At 41.2% G+C, this 21,024-nt stretch overlaps 1 protein-coding gene across 1 annotated transcript in view; it reads left to right on the top strand.

The window, feature by feature from the left end:
- hmcn2 (hemicentin 2) overlaps positions 1-4,795 on the top strand; it is a 38,825-nt gene extending 34,030 nt beyond the window's left edge. The window contains exons 66-81 of the mRNA XM_079557754.1: positions 43-124; positions 201-371; positions 447-599; positions 682-819; positions 989-1,107; positions 1,184-1,424; positions 1,519-1,578; positions 1,653-1,772; positions 1,988-2,122; positions 2,240-2,359; positions 2,440-2,565; positions 2,699-2,827; positions 3,187-3,480; positions 3,557-3,673; positions 3,740-3,866; positions 4,056-4,795. Of these exons, the coding sequence (XP_079413880.1) occupies positions 43-124; positions 201-371; positions 447-599; positions 682-819; positions 989-1,107; positions 1,184-1,424; positions 1,519-1,578; positions 1,653-1,772; positions 1,988-2,122; positions 2,240-2,359; positions 2,440-2,565; positions 2,699-2,827; positions 3,187-3,480; positions 3,557-3,673; positions 3,740-3,866; positions 4,056-4,434 (2,511 nt within the window). The 3' untranslated portion in view covers positions 4,435-4,795. The remainder of the gene's footprint in view (positions 1-42; positions 125-200; positions 372-446; positions 600-681; positions 820-988; positions 1,108-1,183; positions 1,425-1,518; positions 1,579-1,652; positions 1,773-1,987; positions 2,123-2,239; positions 2,360-2,439; positions 2,566-2,698; positions 2,828-3,186; positions 3,481-3,556; positions 3,674-3,739; positions 3,867-4,055) is intronic.
- Positions 4,796-21,024: the final 16,229 nt, after the last annotated feature.

The following is a 21,024-nucleotide window of genomic DNA, read 5'->3' as shown; positions in this document are numbered from 1 at the left end:
TATTGTGACATGGTAACACCAAGCCTCCTTGTTTCCGCACAGGCTGCAGATGAAGGGGAGTACCAGTGCGTCGCTGAGAGTGAAGCTGGAACTGCTGAAAGAACTATTTCCCTCAAAGTTCAGAGTGAGTTTTGCTTAATGTACTGAACAATAACATTCAGTAACATAACAAAAGCTGAATAAACCTTTCTGATTGCCAGTCAATGGAGGCTACTCTAACTGGGAGGAGTGGGGCCCATGCAGCAGCACGTGTGGACGAGGAGTTCAAGAACGAATCAGACTTTGCAATAACCCGGAGCCTTCAAATGGAGGCCTGTCCTGCAGCGGTCAAAGCCTAGATTCAAGGAAATGCCAAGCTGGTCTCTGTCCGGGTGTGTTTTCCTGTCATAGGGGATATGAAATATTTTAAAGACACGGAGATAAACAAGATTGTTTTCTTACTTAAGGTGAGAGCCCTCGCAAGACTAGAGGAAGCTTGATAGGCATGGTGAACGAGAGGGAGTTTGGTGTTTCCTTCCTGGAGGCTAACATCACAGATCACGAGGAAGAGGAGAGTAGCAGCATAGAGGCACGTCTCGAGAACATCCCTCCTAGTATCGGTGAGTATTGGTCGCTAAAGCATCAGGGTCAAGGTTAATCTTATTCTTTCCAAATGCACTGCTGACATTGCATGTGTGGCAGGTCCATTGCTGCGTGTGTTGGTGTCAGTGTTCGCCCCCATTTACTGGACTGCAGTGCTGCAAAATGGAGGAACAAGGAATGGCTACTCTTTCACTCAAGGACACTTCAGACAGGAGTCCCAACTGGAATTTGAGACCGGTGAGTTTTATCCAATCATTTCACCGCAGCTGTCAAGTTGTATTTATTTTACTACTCTCGAGTCTAATCAAATTACTAAACAGTTGTAATTTGCAAACTGACCAGAAGATGGCACTATGTACTACTGTTATATAAATGCTGACTGGTAACGCTTTATTTTTTACATCAGGGGAGGTTCTCCGTTTGACCCATGTTGCCAGAGGAGTTGACCCTGAAGGCGTTTTACTAATTGACATAGTCATTAATGGATATGTCCCTCCTTTATTATCATCACATGTCGACTTACAGGTCTGTAATCTGATCCAGTTAGTTCGTTTTAAAGTTGAACCTCTGGCAGATCTAAACTGGCTTGTGTCTTTTGCAGGAGTTTGATGAGTCCTATGTGCAGACAGGCCAAGGGCAGCTGTACTCGTGGTCGTCCCAAACCCACCAAAGGGGAGGAAATCCCTTGGTGCTGCGTTGCAACCATACAATTATTTATGAGGGCCCAGAGGAGCGCCAAGGCCCTCTCCTCCAGCTGCTGAAAGTTTCTGGGCTCAATAGTGTCTACAATATGTTTTCGCTAACTCTGGACTTTCGCATGAATGCAAACCTCCTCATGCCAGGTAAAAGAAAATACTATAAATACAGTTCTTTTATGTCCTATTTAGCTTGATTTAGCAGAGTTATGGTCATCTCCAATTGTTTGTTGCTGTACAGAAGGATATGGAGAGAACTGCCCCAAAGGATTCACTCTTGACTATGCATCCTTCTGTGGTGGTATGTTTCTGCTCAATGTTTTACCCCCTACACAATGTACATTTTCTTTGGACAATATGCGGTTTTATTTTTAGATGAGGACGAATGTGCCCTGCAGTCGCCCTGCTCGCACTCGTGCAACAATATCATGGGAGGCTTCACTTGCGCATGTCCTTCTGGTTTCACCATTTCTGCAGAGACCAACACATGTCAAGGTGAGACTAATGCACTTGGAAATGCTAGAATGAACCTGAAAGGTTTAATATGTTGGTAAAGTAAAGAACTGAATGGAGGGTGGAACATGTTATGTGTGCGCCATGTTATTCCAAAACTGTTGTAAATACAATCCAGTTACAAATAAAATATGTAACTGTGCTAAGTATCTTATGAATTCTTATTGTATTGCATTCTTTGCTTTCGTTACTCTCAGATATTGATGAGTGTGCTCAGGGCTCCCACATGTGCCACTTCAACCAGCAGTGCATCAACACCGTGGGCACTTATCGCTGCCAAGCCAAATGTGGACCAGGATTTAAGGCCAGCCTTACAGGGGCAAACTGTGAAGGCAAGTGATTAACAGAGCTGAGTTGCAGTAGTGCAGCAGTGGTGTCTGTTTTAATGCTATTTTGTACAACTATCCTTTTCTTTGCCTTTTAAGTCTGTTCTTTCGTTTGTGACTTAGATGTGGATGAGTGTCAGGAGTCTGCCCTCTCCCCTTGCCAGCACCAGTGTGTGAATACTCTTGGTTCATACCACTGCATATGCCACCCTGGATATCAGCAGTCAGGCCACCGCTGTCTGGGTTAGTAACTAAATGTGGCACTTGGGAAATGTACTGTATTTATCTTGCATTTTAAAATTGTGATTCTGTTGCAACATTAGACATTAATGAATGCATGAGGAACGTTTGCCCAGCTCACCAGCAGTGCCGCAACACTGAGGGGGGATACCAGTGCTTTGACAGTTGTCCTTCTGGGATGACCACAGCTGAGAATGGGGCCTGTGTAGGTTAGTGTTTTTTATCGTTCTCATGTGTGTGTCAGTACTACGCATTATAAGATTTACATACTTTTTGTAACATGCCAGTAACTACAAAACATTACCTCTGCTTTTAAACAAGCTCATGGTGTTTTTGTTTTAGATATTGACGAGTGTCAGGATGGGAGCCACATGTGTAGATACTCTCAGATCTGCCAGAACACGATAGGAGGGTACGGCTGTGTGTGCCCTCGTGGTTACAGATCCCAGGGAGTCGGCCTGCCGTGTCTTGGTAAGAGTTGCGTCACATTTTCAATAACTTTTGCTGATTATGTTTATATTTCCTTGTATAAACAGCGCAATCCACTGGACTTTGCCAAAATGCACCGGTATTTATTTGTATTAACACACCATCAAAATGAGAGACAGAAAACAGAACCACTGATAAGGAAAGTTAAAAGTAATAAATTATAACAAATCTGGTCTTAAAAAAACAAAACAAAAAAGGTACTTTTATTGAAACCGATGGTTGAATAACATTTTTGTGTGAGTGAAAATCTCCGTCAAATGGAGAACAGCAGCAGATGTTGCATGAGAAATGTTATGTTGCCCTGCAGTCCTACTTCAGTGATGTGCTGTTTCCCTTTTCAGATATTGATGAATGTATTCAGACTCCAAGCCCTTGTGCCTATCAGTGCCGTAATGTGCCGGGCAGCTTCAGGTGTCTGTGCCCTCCTGGGACGGTCCTGCTGGGGGACGGTCGGTCTTGTGCAGGACTTGAGAGAGGACACACTTTTACCAATGGAACCAGAGTTCGGGCGAGACTTAGACCACAGCTAGTGTCCTCTGTGGGCAGACCGATCCTTTCCAGGTCGACAGGGGTGTCACGCATCACCAGGCAGAGCTGTCCTGTGGGACACACTTACAGAGACGGAGCATGTGTTGGTAAGTATGGAAAAAACACATTTATTGTCAATTGACAATATCCTACAATAAAATCAGAGATTTGCTTTTCTTACAGACGTGGATGAGTGCCTCAGAAAGCCCTGTCAACACGAGTGTCGCAACACAATTGGCAGCTTCCAGTGTCTTTGTCCATCTGGATACAAACTTTTACCCAATGGCAGGACCTGTAAAGGTAAATGGTTCACTTCAATATTGATATCTTGTCAATAAATTAAAATCTTTTTTTTTCTACATCTAGACATTGATGAGTGTTTGGAGCAGGGCATTAAGTGTGACCACAATCAGATGTGCTTTAACACCCGAGGAGGATATCAGTGCCTAGATACACCTTGTCCAGCAGCCTACCAGAGAGGAGGAAGCCCAGGGTAAGGCAGAAAACTCATACATATGCATGATATACACACACACGCACAGTTCATACACAAAACAATTCAAATTGCTTTACAGAACGAGGGAGAGTTGAAGTAAAGTAAAAAAAAATGTCTTACTCATGCATCACTGTCTGTCATAAATAAACAGACACAGATTATTAGATTTTTGTATTTGTCTTACAGGACTTGCTACAGACCCTGCAGTCACGACTGCTCCACAGGCTCCCCTCAGCGTCTGCAGTACAAGCTCTTAACCCTCCCCTCCGGCATCCCGTCCAATCACAACGTAGTGCGGTTATCTGCCTTCTCCGAGTCGGGCATCCTCCAGGACCGCACCTCCTTTACTATACTGGAGCAGGAGACAGAGAGCGGCTCCATGGGCAGCAGAGTGTTTGGCATCAAGGACGAATCTGGTCGAGGAATCATCTTCACACTGCGCACTCTGGACAGGCCCGGATTAGTGCGGCTCAAAGTCCAAGCCACAACCATCTCACCACAGGGACGCGTCACCTACCAGAGCATCTTCATCATCTACATCTCCATTTCAACATATCCTTACTAAGACTTTGTGCCAAATCTGATTTGGCCTTTCAACTCAAAACACTAGTGCCTTGAACAAAGAAATAAATATTGGCAGCATTTTATGGACTAATATGTGTGACCGAGACGTTGGGAGTTCAATGCAAAACTTCAAACTGATATTCCAACTTTGTTGTTATGTAATGTCAGTGGTTATAGATAATGACCAAGCATTGACATGAGCAACTATGCACAAATTGGCCAAAATACAGCATTGTGCAAAAGATTTTGATTATTATGATTAAAGGCAGTTGCACAATGGAAGCAAAGACTTAATTCTCTCAAGGTGCTTTTTATTTTGCAACATTGGGGATAAAGTGCATGAATTCAATCCTTGTAAGGCCCAATAGAAAAAGAATTTATTGATTTTATTTCACTATTTTCACTTCCAAACACGTGTACTTCAATTTCAATCTACGGTAACCCAAAAATCTAAGAAAGGCGCTAACCTTTCTGAACAGTGTTTTTTTTAAACACCAAATATGTTTGTTTTTCCTTTGTTTTAATTTATTTATGTCCTGTAAACAGCGGAGAAACTTCCTGTCAGAACAGGTGAAAGTCTGGTATGAACCTGCGATGGCACATGCAATGGCTTGTAGCTGTTAGAGTTGTAAAAATGTAAGTGCAGATTTTTAGTCTGTATGTATTTTTTGTACTCATTGTTTTTTTATACCGTTTTATGACAGTGTTTTAACGGGTGCTTTTGAATTTTGAATGTACGGGTTTATCTGAGCAGATGCCACTCACTTTACGATGTAATAATTGCCATTCAGATTTTTATTTTGTCAGACTGATAAAAACCTTCAACAGTTGCTCTGCGCTCATGGTTTCTGAAAGGCACATCTGATCGTTGGATTAACATAAATGTGAAGACAGAATAAAGGACGCCTCAATGGCTCACTTTGTAGAGCAGGTGGATTTGGTGGATTTCTATTGGCATAGTTACAAGTTGTGAAAATGGCTATTATTCAAGTTAAAGGTGCATTATGGAACTTTTTATGCAGAAAAAAAACCTTGATATTTGTGCGTAATTTACCTTTTCATGACCCAATGGCTGTATGAGTGGTTGTCATGGCACCTTTACTTTCAATCACGGTGGCCTCTACAACACTTGAGGATCATTTGTTTTGTCGGTTTTCTGAGGGGTCGGTCAGCAGTGAAAACTTTCCAAACAATTGATCCAGGATTGTCCAAGAGACCACTGTGATGGAAAGTAAAGGCGCCATGCTGACCACTCATACAGCCGCTGAGTCACTGAAGGCTACATAAAAAGTTGCATAATGCACCTTTAAGGAGTACAATGTTCTTTGCAAACAACAAAATATATAATATAGTGGTGTCTTGATGTGTATAAATATGCAAACCCTGCAGTTTAGACGAACATGATCTGAAATATCTTCCTGTATTAGTTTAGCAGTTCAAATCTCAGTCTCAATATTACTGGGCAGGTTAAAATAATGCACCGTTAACTATCTACCATTTTTATTCTAGAGTATTTTTCCAATACCATGCAGGCCTATAGAAAAAGGCTAATTTGTACCAAAAATAAATATCTACAAAGGTTAAGCAATAGTAACATAAAGTTAATATCTATTACAGAAGGCCCCGTTACTGTCTAGTCGTTTGGAGAGTGATGTTTGTCAATAAAGTCTATATCACCATCAGCCAGCAGGGCACAGGCTCAAGTCCAGGCTATGGCTCCTTCCGAAACCATCAGATTGCTAAGAGCTCTTACGCCAAACCGGATGTGCGTCAGCGTCCGCCATGGCAAGTTGCTTCCGAATTAAGAAAAGGAGCCTTGATGCAAACTATCATGGCCACTTTAGCATAGGGACCTCTGGTGCTAACTAACCGGTGATTAGGAGCTATGTGCCATCCCACACGCCACTGCGCCAAATCCCCCCACCCCCCTCGCCCCCACCCTCGAGTGATTCATGCGCAACCACTGTTGATTGACAGGAGCACATTTAATAATAAAAATAATAATAATTAAAAAGTAAGATTCTGCACAAGCCAAACTTTATAAAAGTGACAAAATCCATATTGTCGTCCCCACAGCTCAGTCACATGTCAGTGTTAAAGAGTAAACTCAGGAAACGGATTAAATGCTTTTGTTTTCATTTAGTAGAAACTTAAGCCACATGGATCAAGGGAAATGTATGGATCATTTCGATTTATTTTTCTCCTTAAATGTCTTTGTTTGGACACTATGTTGTTGTTGGACACTGTACACTAGGGAGCGACATGCACTTTTGTTTGGCCTGCACTCCACCAATAACTTTAAAGAAGAAGAAAAGCAGCTGTTGGTGATGTCACTTCCCTTTCCCCTGTTTAAGGACGGACGGATTGTTCAAATGCTGCTGAAGCTCTAGTTCACTAACTGCATAGAGGTCTAACAGTTGACCCCATGAAAGGTTAAGGAGTTAGTTGCTAGTGTTAGTGCTTAGGGGCTACAATTTGATGGTTTCGGATTGAGCCTATGTGTTTCCGAAAAATATGACTCACCACAGATTACATGCTAAAATCATTTTTGGAATATCCTAGTTGTGTAAGCAGACGTAACTAAAGCCTGCTCTCAGCACCTTTAATTACTAAAAGGGCTCTGCGCACTTCCTATAAACAAACAACCATTAGTCTTGATCCATCCGCTCTGGTCAGGAACATGTGAGGCTAATTAAGACAGTGTGTGCAGTAAACTTTAATATCTCTGCAACATGGGCTTTAACTGCACCTCTGGTATCTTAAGGGCTTTAACTGATAGTACATGCAGCTGGAACACACTACATGCTATTTAAAGGACGGGGAAACATGGGGGGAAAAGCAGCGGGTTTGCACGGCGTAGTGAGCATTTTTACGTTTTATTAAGCCTTAATGAATGTCAAAATTCCAAGTAAAACATGTAATGCTCTGTAAGGTGAGACTAGAGGCCTTCGCTGCGTTCAATAAAACAAGACAGATCTGAGGGGACTGCTGCAGGCCAAAGCAAAGACTGTGAATACGACGCCCCCTGCTGGTTTACAGAGTCGGGATGTGAGAAGAGGGGACAGTGCACTCAATAAGAAGGTCTGCAATGCACGTGTCAGCCTCGTCAAATGATTTTTTAGTATATGAATTGCTCTAGCTTTGAGGTTTTTCACTCTCATTAAAGTTTAAACATACAGTAGCAATCGAAAAGGAAAAAAAAATCACACATATGTAATGCCCTAATATCTGTATAGACACATTAAATAATAGAACACTCACAATATATATTTTCCTCTTGCAATATTTAATCTACAGAAAAAGATCTCTTTCCTTGAATCCACCATCCACTGAAGTGATGCATTTGTTAACAGACTTTCACTGCTGGACATGCTGTAAAAGCTGTGGAAACACGTGCAGCTCAGTAGCCTATTGGTTTGAGCTGCAGCACATGTATGCTGGACAAATTTCAAGGGCCCAGCTTGACAATAAAACACTTCAATAAAGATGAAAAATTGCCAAAACAGAACAAACCGTGACTTTTTTTGAAACTCTGGATTTGATCACTTTCCACTACAACAGGCTATGACACAATCATTCACTCTACAAGCAAATGATCAAAAATGCATTATAATTTGTGCGCTGCTGTGAAAACGTTTACTCCAAATGTGACCCCGTTTCTGGTTTGTCCGAATACTTTCCAGAGACATTTCTCCGTGACATGACACAAGCGAGTGTCAGCACATGGGGGCAACACAAACGGCTTTTTTCCGAACCAATAATGACCGTGAGTAATGCCCCGCTCTCAGACGGCCATTAACTGCACTGTCTGTATCTAAGTGTGGGGTGAACGGGGGAGAGAGCAGGGGGAGGTGAAGAGAGAAAGTACTGTACATTAAATGTGTCAGTGTTTCTCAAACTGGGGTCCAGGTACCTCTGGTGGGATGCTTCAAATGGTACTTGGGCTACTGTGAAGTTTTAGTTATTTTTTATGTATTAGCTAGAACTACTTTAACCTGTTGCGTTCCGTCCCCCCTGATCTAGGGCTTAGGGTTAGGGTCAGGGCTTAGGGATGGTGTGTAAAGTTGTGTTTCACTTACACAGATCTTACATATATTTTTATGTCAAATGAGGTATCACATTGGCACAAAGACTGTAAGCTTAACTGTCAGTTAGTTTTGAGATTTGGATTTGGATAATTGGAGAAAATAACCCTTGACCTAACCTTAATCCTAAAATGGTAGATAACAGGTTAATCATTGCTTAGTCCAATTTTAAACCTTGTCTGATATTGCCAGGTTTGATGGTGGTACTCGGAAAGCCAAATATTTTCTTACTGAAACTGAAAAGTCAAGTCTGAGAACCTCTAGTCTACAGTAAACAATCTCAAATAGTACTTTGCAATCTAGGGGCAACCATACATGATAAGGCCTTCTTTAGTTCCTATAATATCTAAAACTAGAGACCAGTATTGCCATTTATGCATAAAAATGCATAATGATGAAGAAAAATACATATACAAGTCGCTCCGGAGTATAAGTCGCACCATTGGCAACTACCTGGGCCTGGAGGCGTAACTGTACCGTTTACAAGCCTCTCCCGGCATCACGTTGTTCTCATTTGCAAACTCGCTCCTGGCTGTGGTCCTTTAGTTTTTAGCGCGTTTTGTTTTCTTCATTGCAGTAAGAGTAACCTCCGCTTTTCGCCAGTCCCTCACAAGTTTCCACTCCAACTCCAAACTTCCTTTCTGCTGCTTGATTACTGTTTTTTAAATCTTCAGTAGTACAGGAGCAGCAGGTACTGGTACACAATGTGCCGTCAGTGGGAAAATAGCAAATTTTGTATTTTGATATATAAGTCGCGCTTGAGTATAAGTCGCACCCCCAACCTAACTATGAAAAAAACTGCGACTTACAGTCAGGAAAATACGGTAAATGTATTTAAAATTATACATTTTGGCCTGACTGTAATGTTGGCATGTAAAAAAACTGTTCACCACCTCTCGTTTGGGGAAAAAAGTTGCAAAAACAGTATTATAGCACAATGACAAAAAATAGGTCATATGTAACTCAATCATCCATCACAGAACAATGCCAAATCAAAACACACATTAACACAAGCATCCTGGAACCAAACTGCAGTCAATGTTGTCTCAAATCAGGGATTAGCTATGAATATGCAGTGACATTTTTCTGTTGACACTTTAGAGAGAATTGCTTCAGGCCAAAATAAGTGGCATAAGTGCATGAGCTCATGGAACAACACTTCAAAAATGCCACTATGAAAAACTGCCCCGATGATGTACGTAGCACCTCTGGAACCAACACAGCTCTCACTGGGGCCCTAAAAACGACCAACACATGAGTGGGACATTTCTTGACATCATTCTTTTCACATTTTCAGCCAGCCCTACTATATTTACTGTGCATGTAAAGCATCAGTCTGCCAGAAACATCAATGCACTTTATCCCTACATTTTACGACTCAGCTCAGCAGCGTCATATGCCTGTAATTTCCAAGCGGTGATATCATAATTGATGGAGAATCTGCCAGCCACCCACAAAGCTTCCTGACGTTTTATAATGCAGGAAATGTATAAAACAAAAGCGCTCGATATTCGCTCTAAACATGTTGCAGCTGTTGTGCGAGCTGTATGGTGGCTGTAATTTTTAATGTGGGCCAGACGCTGACTTCATCGGCACATTTGCTTACCGCAGCAGTTCCATCCATCGTGCTCCCAAACTGCCAGCCAAGCCCTGCTTCCTACTATTACTCTATTGGAGATGAAGAGGACAAAGAAGGAGAGCTTGTATCAAATTCGAACATTTTGGAGCGACATGTGGAAAGAGGTGGAAAGATCGGCACATGTCAAGTCCATATGCGGATTCGAAGCTACTGTTTTGGGTTTGGACGTGTGCTCACAGAAGCCCAGAGGAGCATGCACACGCCAGAAAGTCAAAGAGGAAAATGCTGACAAACTAGGAACAAATTGATTTAGATGTTTAAATCAATAATGCTCTAGTATTTCTACAGCAGTGGTTCTCAACTGGTATGGCTTCGAGACTCACCGTTACCCGAGGATGGAAGACAATGATCCAAATAAAAATTGTACAATGCAAAACGCAGAATTATCCCCACAAACCACTATTGTATGACTATTAGGTGAGCCTTTAAAGTCATTTTAACAGACTTCAATAGTGTTCCTTTCGCTTCACATTTTCCACAACTAAATTTTGAGAAATGTTTTCTAGGAAGATTCTAAAAAAGCTTGATGTTCGGGACCCTCTTGAAAAAGGTTTTCTCATTCAAATCAGTTAGCAAATACGCTTCAAGATAAGATGTGCCACGTGTCTTGCCAAAGGACACAATGACAGAATGCACTGTTTGAAGGAAATATCAATGGCCAACATTTTCTAGCAACCTGAAAGTATGACCTCATCACCACCAAGAATTTGCTATTTCATACAGGTCGTCTCATGATCGGAAGGTCGGGGGCTTGAATCCCAGATCACTGTTGTTGAATCCTTGGGCAAGACACTTCCCCCGCCTTGCCTCCAGTGTCTGCGCACTTTGGTGTATGAATAAGAGTATTAATGGGCGACTGGTTCCTTGCTTTGGTTCCTTGCTTTGGGAACCAGTCGCTTTGGGCCTAATGAAAGTAGAAAAGCACTTTATAAGTTGAGTCCATTTACCATTTACATCACAGATGCACATTCATTTACGAAGAGCAACTTAGAAGAACACGTTATGCATGTGTTGGCAACATTTTCCCTTAACATGGTTCTAACCACTCTCCACCATGGCGCACAGTAATAAAGACAAGCACTCTGATCCTTAAGCGTTGGGAAATGTGGCTCATTTAACACCAGGCACTATTCCTCGGTTATTCTTTCCTGGCAATACTCATTACAAACCTGAACCAAACTAGAACTAGTCTCTCTGCAGGTTGCTCCTTAGCCATAAACCTTTCCCAGCTCTGCTCCCTCAGGACAGCAAAGCGCTCTGTGAGAGTGAAGGCCTCCATTAAACCACAGTATTCACTAATCACTCTGGCCTGATTTACTGCTCTCTTGGACAGGTAATTGCCAATCGTGCCCCAGCGATTACTCTAAGACAAAACCCATGCTGAGGAGGACTGGCATTAACGGGTACTTTCTCACGCCAAAGCTAAAAGTAGTCACAACGGGATGATTATTAAGGTTGTTAACAAGGAAACCACAGACTCTTTCAGTAATGGGTCAATTGTTCTTTACTTTACAGTGTATGTGGTGCCAATCTAAATGGAATGGCAGAAGTACATTATTCTGTTTGGCCACAGGGATCTCATCATTTTACCTTTAGTGTTGTTCCAGTCGGGGGAACACATGTACAAAACAAGTAGCGCCGGGTACTGTTAAACGATACCAGTATGGCAATGGAAAAAATGTTAGGTACTGCTGGTATCGGAAAAGTGGTAGTATCAAAAAGTAGATGCCGGGAAAAAAAATCTTTAGACACCAAGTTTTGAATCCTGTTGGGTCCAGGCCAGGGACTGCATTAAAGGAAATTACTTGGTTGTTTCAGTTCAAATAAATGATATAAACTTAAGTAAGTGCTTTATTGCTTTCAGGTGTTGGGCAACCTGACCAGTATGTTCAAGAGGTCGGAAGACCGCAGCACCCGGAGGAAACCCGGCTGACTGCCTTCAGTGCTTCTGTGAAACAATGCACCGCTACCTGGGTTTGTCCCTGTCTCAGAGCGTGGTGTCCCGCACTGGTCAGCTCCACCTCCTCCTTCCTCTTCCTCCTGCGCAGCTCCCTCTGCTCCACAACAGTCTTTCACCATCTTCTGGGAAAAGCTTAGCAGTTAAGGAGTTTATTCTCCATTGAACGTCCAATAGCCAGAACAATAGTAGGGATAGGGACATGTGTGGCTTAGCTGTGAGTCTTGCCTGGATACCTCCTCGTTGTCCCTGTTTCCTGAAGCTCCTCTTATGACGCCTCCACTGTGCTGCAGGTGTGGGGGGCTCTTGAGTGTTTCAGAAGAATTTTAAAAGAAAAAGGGCCCAATTTTGTGTTTCAAAATACAGACTGTAGCGTAACATTTTGTGCTTAGTAGGAGCGACTTTGAGATCTTGCCACTCCAGACTTAGTAATATACAGTAATGGGAAGTACATGGGGTGGAGAAACATCCAATGGCGGTGATGTACGAGAGCCTTTTTCCTCCAACCAGACTCCGCAGCCGGGAAGGGAAGAGGGGCTGTGGAGGAGTGGAGGGTGAACATGGGCATTTGTTTTGTTCACGTTTACTGCCAAGCAAGTGCAGAGCACCACAGCGGGACCGGCATAGGCTCTTGCTCTCGGGACACAGACATTGTTTGGCTCATGACGGAGTTAATAAAGTTTTTAGTTTGACCTGTGAGAGCCGATAATGCTCAAGGAAGAACAGAAGGCAGTGCAATGTTAACAAGGAAATGTGAGACTGAACCACGCCTCAGTCGATCTCCTTTTATAAGTGACGGCCTCTCGCAAGTGGCGAAGGCGCATAGCGCAACAACTCCTCCACTCGGAAAATTCCAGTTCGCTGTGCGCCAGGTACAAGATCTGGCCCAGTCTTTTATGAAATGAACTAATATTATTGTTCTGTTTTATTGTTCTAAATGGCAAATGTTTAAGTATAAAAGTATCATTCAGGTATTGGAATCGAAGTGTTGTTAATGTACTTGTGTCAGATTTGTTTTTTTTGGTACCCAGCCCTAACATTGCGAAGCATGTGCAAAATTCAGCAACTCATGCTCATTCAGCATTCTTTCATTCAGGGTTCAAATAAATCTGTAATAAAGGCAATTTCAAATGGTAAATTTGGTGTAATATTCTCAAAAAAAAGCTATATGGTCACTATTTTGCACCTGTCTTGATAAATGACCCCCGTTTAGTATAGTATAGTATAGTATAGTATAGTATAGTATAGTATAGTATAGTATAGTATAGTATAGTATAGTATAGTATAGTATAGTACAGTACAGTACAGTACAGTATAGTATAGTATAGTATAGTATAGTATAGTATAGTATAGTATAGTATAGTAGCCTGGATAACGCCAGACTAAAATCACAAGTGATATTTAGTCTGGGGAATACCAATTCATTTTCTCGTAGGAGAGGTGTGGTTTACGATCGTCCATAGCCGTTTATTGGGTGCTACGAATGTCTCTCATGCGTCTGCACGTAGCCACAGCCAATCGTTTCATCGTATCCGATGACGTATGTCGTGCCCGCTGTAAACTTTCCAGCTAAACTATTTAGAACACGGTCTAAAGCTTGATCTGAAAATAACGTCGCGTCTGCTGCTGTCATGTTGGATCCGTAAATAAACGTTTTTTTTTAAATCCGTAAATAAACTACAAGCTTCCGTATATCGAATAGCTCGTCATCATCTTGCTGTCCCTCCTCATTCTGTGATTGGTTCCCAAATCCATGCAAAAATTTCGGCCATGGTCCCCAGGCTGCTGTGCAGTTCGAAATGATTCGAGCACACACAGCAGTCTGGCGTTAGCCTGGTTAATAGTATAGTATAGTGTCTGAACAAATGGTACTTTCATAACAAAATAAAATAAAATCATAAGTTTTAAATAAAAACTGGGTCTTAAGATCACGTAAAATAGTCTCCATCATACTGCTTGCACTTCCCAAGCTGGAGTGTGCAATTCTTCTCATAAGCGTTTACAATATATCAGCAAAATAGAAGACTAAAAAAAATTACGTGTTTTACTTTGAATCCTGTTGCTCCAAAACAAAGAGACCGAACTTGAGCGTCAACCAGATGCCCTGGTCCTCTCACCTGTAATCATCACGTAGTAAAGTTTGTTTTTAAAGCTAAAAATTTGTCCTTTAAAGGTTTGCGACAGCTGTTCTCATCGGAAGACTCTCTCAGAATTGCATTTCACAAGCCAGAGATACGCTTTCGTAAACAAACAGCGTCTCCAAGACAAATATGACAGAATGTGAAAGTCACAACAGTCCAGACACCACCGCTCAAGATGTCTAGGTCTGGAGAGGCTTCAGAGGACAGATTGAAATATCACTGTCATAAACAACTCTACAAAGTCACGGGATGAGCCAAAAGCAGCTTCCTTTCACCTCCCAGAAGCTGCTGCAGGGGTGAATGTGGTCATGGAGTTAAGTGACCCGTTGCATAATCGCGTGGACAGAAGCAGCAGAGGTGTTCCTGGTCCACTGAAAGAACTGTGTATTCGTTACTAGGGCTGCAAATAAGCATCAATAAGGAAACTATCACATTTTATTGGGCGGTGGTTTGCTAATAGTGGTATGGGTTACGGCACTTTTAATCCCAATCAAATCGCAGTTTGAATGAGTAAAAGGCACTCGCCAACACTTTATGCAAGGGTGTTTTCAGGTTCAATCTACTGCTTGTTTGAATTGTTAATTGCATCTTGATATGGTGATAACTCAGTGTCCAAATGCCAGGGACCTGTCAGTGCGCAGCCCTTGACTTTTGACTACAGAAACCAGAGCAGGATGACGTAATCTGGATAAAATAGCAAACATCAAATTACCTCATGAGAAATCAATTTGACTTTATTGCAAAACTACAAAGACTCCAATAAAGACACGTCGTACCACTTCTAAGCCCCAGTCTTTGTGGTATGTCTTAAAAAAGAGGAAATGCAGCTACACCAGCCCACTCCACCTCACACCACCAGAACTGTTTGCTTTGGCACCGCGCTTGTTAACTTATCTCAACTCAGGCGCTCACATTTTTCTGCTTTCTTGGCATTTTCGGGGTGTCAAGGATGTATCAGGTCTGGGTTTTCCTTCCTGAAGCTGCGGGTGCTTGTGGTGGCTCACCTCCAGCGGATCGTGACCCCGGGAGAGGGAGTGACGTTGGGGGGCGTTTGGTTTGACAGCCATCCATCACAGCAGACGTCCCGGGACATACACCACCACCACCGAGCATGTTCTGGCTTTCCTCCTCTGCCTTGACCACTTCATACTGTGCTGAAACTCGAGACATGCTTATATTTAGTCCTGCCCCAGCCGCATTTACAACCAGTGCCGGGGCCAACAAGTATGCATCGCATCAGGACGAGACATTAAATTTCATGGCTAGTTTTTATGAAACACCGCGGTCCGTGGCAACGCGCTGTGACTGTTTGGAAGTTGATGTGATGCAGCGATGGCTGTGGTGACCGTTTCATTCACGAACTGAAATCAAAGTCAGCTGTTGAGCATAAATCTCAGCTCTGTCAAGACGGTTTTGTAGTTGGTAAGACTTGGGCTATATGGTGTAATACCTCGTGAAAAACACATCACTCAAAGCAGAGACATATAAAACCAAACAGGAAAAGTATGGTGGAAAATCCAAGAAAATTAACTTTTACACTTTAAGATAAAGGTAAATATATCAGCATACATGCAAGTCGTCATCTGGTATGATTACAACAAGTATTATTAGAAGCATAATTAAAGCAACATGAAACTTCTTAGGTAAGGTTAGGAGAAAACATGATCCAGTATTTTACGATAGAATGCCTGAAATTAGGACTCCCTGTTGCACAGTAAAGTTTACGACAATAACTGCAGCCATTTTACTGTAACTATTTCACCAAATTTTACTGCCTCTACTTTTACCAGTGCTGCTATTACCAACAACAACAAAAGAAGACACATGTGGCATGTGGTTGGATTATCTCAACAGTACGGGTAATGAAATCTACAACGTCTCTTCCATGGCTGGTAGAAAATACTGTTTTATAGCAAATTGGGACTCAATTTTGTTGTGATATAGGTGTCAGATCGAGAAAATTACTATTATTATTATTATATATATTTTTTGCAATATTACTTGAAAAGACACCTTGCGGATTAATGAAGCTAATGCTCCACTGCTAAAAGACAGGTCAGGGCAGTATTGTGGGCCTACACCAATTAACCTATTTTAAATACTTAAGTAAGGAACCTCTGGCTTATGTTGTCTGTATGTTGTATTACGCATAAAAGAAAAAAGAAAAGAAAAAAGTTTCTTAAAGAGACAAAATTGGAGCGTCAGGAACAGTTGAGGGAAATTTCTGTTTTTGATATTTGCTGCATTTTCAAAACAATTTTGGGTAGCATAGTTATTTGAGTCTGCTATAGATATGTGCCAGAAAAAATATATATACCCGCCCTTTAAAAATACCAGGTCACAACATAGACAAATGTGTGTAATTACATCTATTCACCTGCAGTCTGTGGATCCCCTGTCCTTCCCTCCTCTTCTCTCCTAGACACAATCAATTATTCTCTTAATATCTTTCATCTGCTGCTCTGGAACTACAACATCCCTCTCTGCCCATGGTCGGCTGGATGATCAAGTTTTTTGTTCTTTAAATGTTTTATTTCTTATAACCAATTTTATACTAATTTGCACCAATGGTTGTTTTTGTCCGCCTGTCTTACATGAAGTTTATTCATTCATTCCAACTATTATCAGTAGTAGGAGTAAACGGAGCTATACCTGATTGTACAAAGAAACAGGGTCACTCAAATTTCAAATTGCTATTTTCTGGTCCAAACTCATCTCAAACTTTCCTAATGCATTTACAACATCAAAATCCGTCACAAGGACTGAGTTTAAACCAGGTTTCACAACTTTCAGGGAGGAAAACTGTCACTTCACTGTAAAATATGCCTACTAGCCTGACATTTTATGACTGTTTAAAAGAATTTAAAACCAGTGTTTTTTGGATAAATGTCTGCTTTTACCATATACTAAAGGACAGAACAAATTTTATTCCAATAACAGAGAATTAAAAAATCAAGGATAGCTCCTTTAAGTATTAGTCTTGGTTTTTGTAAGAAGTATACAATAAAAGGTTTCATTGTGTAACAAAGTATATAATACAATGAAGTTTCTCTATTCTGTTGTACAATTGATTGTTTAAAAAGTATCCAGGTGCTAGCTCAGTGCTCTCATTTTAATTATGACCCTGTTGATTGAAAGATCTAAATTGGGTTCCAGAGTAGTAAAATCCAACACCACTATGGGCTCTTAATTACAATATATTATTCCTCATATGCCCCACTTGTGCCAAGTCATGCAGAGTTATTAATACAAATAGCAGTGGCTGCTGACACAAGCCCTGGCCTTTACAAGCTCCTCCACAGTGGTGAGCATTCAACACCAGACGCCTGCCCCGACAGAAACTCAAGCTGCTTTTTGTATTTTTAAACAGAAGTGGAACACTTTTTGGTGAGGTTCAACTCAAAACAAACAGGTCAAAGACTGTGACCCGGACTTTTACTCGACTCAGTGGGACATTACTCCTGCATGACCTCATACGGGACAAGGAGCAGGCCTGGAAAGCTATAAACTTGAATATGGCTTTTCCATCAGCCATCTCCAGCCCCTTCACTGATGGGACCCCCAGTGGCAGTTCCACAGACACAGGGATCTGGCTTTTACGTGATATACATTCTGGACCGTAGGCAAGTATGCAGAAACGATAATGTAAACCTTGCAGACGACTTTACAGTCCTCTGCGGGTCAAAGAAATGTTTAGGTCAGCTGACTGGTGGAAAAGAGGGGAATCTATATCCTTCTGGAATAAATGGATTTACATTTGGCTTGGCGCAGCGTGAGGGAGTTTCCAGAATCGGTAATAAACAGGAACACTGACAAACTGGTGTGTAAATAAACATTGTGCGTGAGGGTAACCCAGCGGAGTCGTTTGTCTTTTTCCTGAGCTGCTCCTACACACAAGCCGTCAATGTCTGGGTTTGTATATGTGTTGGCCTTGACACTGATGAGCCAGAAAGAGCAATAAACGGCACAGCTCAGCAAACAACATGTCCACATTCAACGGATACGTCTGATAGTAACATCTAGAGTCAAATTATCGTTTACATTGTTTTTTTCTCCCATTGAGTGAATTGTGAAAGAGGGCATTTGTGAAAAGGCACTGTACATTTAATTAAAGAACGGGCAGGCAAATTGTTTTCAGCATTATTGTGACAGTGATCCCGAAAAAGTGACCCTGAAACTGTGAAACGGGCTCATAAACTGGTCCCTGTGAAGTATTGGGATGCTAGAAATGCGCTACAAATGTTCGGAATGAGTTTAGACACAACTAATTATTCAAAATGAACAAAGAGCGTAAACAATATGATAAAAAAAAAAATCAGGTATAGGGCCTTTAACTCCTTTTTTTAATTGGTGTCTGATGGTCATGTCAGCAAATACAGGTTTCGGGCGGGGATACACACCCAGTTGTCATAACTCTTTCTCATGTATTTACATTGAACAAGGATAGTAAAGCTGAACAAATTCTCAATATCCTTTTCAGAGGTTCTGCAAAATGTTATTTTTAAAGTGCATATGGTTTTTAATGCTTTTGATAATATGACTTATTTATATGGGTAACATCAGTTGCAAGTTGATCAGTAGCATAATCATCATTTTATTTCAGTGAAGCAGCAATTTTAATGAACAAATGTTGGGCAGAAAAGTTTTTTTTAATTTTATTTGAATTTTTAAGATGCTGACAGGAAGTGACATAGATAAAGGTAAAGTTCCAGAGCGGTGTGAGTCATTTCTCATACGTTTGTTAAGTGATGATGTCATCTTCTGGGTCCAACGGAGCTTCAGCCATATTCACAATAATGGGATTTAGCTGATTTTAACCTGCTGTAGATTACACACACAGAGAACACAAAAAAATATTACATTTACTCTGGATTTTCATTAGTGCTAGCTTTTCTGGCATTCATTATAAAATTATTATTTCCATACACAATGAAAATTTATTTTGAATATTAAAAATCCTATTTTTTCCTGGAGAAATGGTGAGCTACATTGTCCGAATTAGGTGCAAAACATTTTTTCTCTCACTTATTCACTCTCTCATTCCTTCACAAGGCAAGGTGTGTGAAGTGTCTTGCCCAAGGACACAACGCCAGTGTTCACCTGTGGGAGCCGGGATTCGAACACCCGCACCTTCCGATTTCCCGCTCTAACCATCTGTGCCACAGTCGGGTTATTATAATGACTCACCAAATATGCAATTACACACATAACTTTTCTTAAAATCGACAAAACGGTGTGTAGAAATATCTGGCCCAGGTTTGCAAAGAGAGGCCACGGTTTAACATACTTGTACTTAAACCAAACCTCAGCCTAACTAACCATAAGCAAACGTAGTTATCCAAAATGAGCGTAAATCACTTGGGCCTCTTAACTGGATAAGTGTGGTCATGTCTGTCTGTCTCTAATGGGTGATGCTGAGCTCGGCCAGTGGAAATAACTGGTGACAAAGTTGAGCTTGGACAGCCCTAGAGAGTCAGTGGGTTTAATTGACCAGGCAAAACAAATTTAATTTTAGAGAGATGGAAAACATGTGAGGCAAAAATAAAAGTAACTGTTACGTAAGTCTTGGAACCGAGACTCACGGGCCTCAATGAACTAGCTGGTTGAAGAGTCAGAGTTCGAATATTTGCTGTATTTATAGCACATCTCTGTTGATTTCATTTTACCATCTTGTACTCATACTTTTATATTAGGCCTATAGTTTTGTTATGTGCGTGCCATTTCTCTTTGTATTGTCATTATTAATCTCTTTCCCTCTACCTGAACCGAGCACATTTTCTCCAAAAAAGTTTATTGAAAAAAGTGTCAAAATAGCGACAAAAACGAGGATGAAAAAGACATAAAAAGGTGACAAAAACGTGATGAAAATGTGATGAAAAAGTTACAGTCAGTTTTGTAGGTCTCAGTTTTCAAATGAGCTGTTACGCTGGCCTAATCTGTAAACTCCAGTCGAGAAACTTTTAGATTTGGGCAAAGCCGAACCGGAGAAAATGTGCTCAGTTCGGGTGGAGGGTAAAGAGGTTAGGAATGAGGTTGGATGAAGCAAGAGTTAGTTTGACCAATTTCTGTTGAACCAAATGAAGGTGAGTAATAAAGATTTAAAAAAGTAAAAAAAAAAAAAAACAGTTACTGGATAAATGATCAAAATACATTGTTTACACATAGTTATGTATATTATTGATCATGGGACTGAAAACGAGAAACAATCAAAACCAATAACACTAACTGTCCTGCAACCTACTTTTGGGTCACGATCCTCTGTTTCAAAAACCATTCACTTATTGCCATTACAAGCAGAAGCCTTCCACATTTTTCAGCAAGTACAGTCATCCTCACCTATAGCACATAATGTTCATAACCACTCGTCAAAGGGAATACGCATTATGACTTGTGCTGTGCCACTCGGAGGAAATGAAACTCTTGACACTCTCAAACTGGCACAGTCTGCATCCATTTCTAGACTTGAACCATAACGACTGCTTCCACTTTATACATTTGCCAGGGGGGGCTGGTAGTGGAAAGGATCAGGCCAATCAGTGCAACCACAAGAGCTTATGTGATCTGATCTCCGCAGTAAACTTATACTTGCATGGCTTTCCCAAGACCATTTCAAAAGCTTTAACCAATGAGTAAATATTTGCAATTAAGTAATGCTATGAACTATGAAGCGGGTAATATTTAAAAACTGCATTAGTTTTGTCTGTGTAAGTTCCCCTGAGTCATCCAGGCGTGTTACATAGAAGAAAGATGATACTTGTATAAACATTTT

The sequence above is a fragment of the Gobius niger genome, assembly GCF_951799975.1.
Source record: "Gobius niger genome assembly, chromosome: 1".
NCBI classification, from domain to species: domain Eukaryota; kingdom Metazoa; phylum Chordata; class Actinopteri; order Gobiiformes; family Gobiidae; genus Gobius; species Gobius niger.
This window is presented reverse-complemented; position numbering and strand designations above follow the sequence as displayed.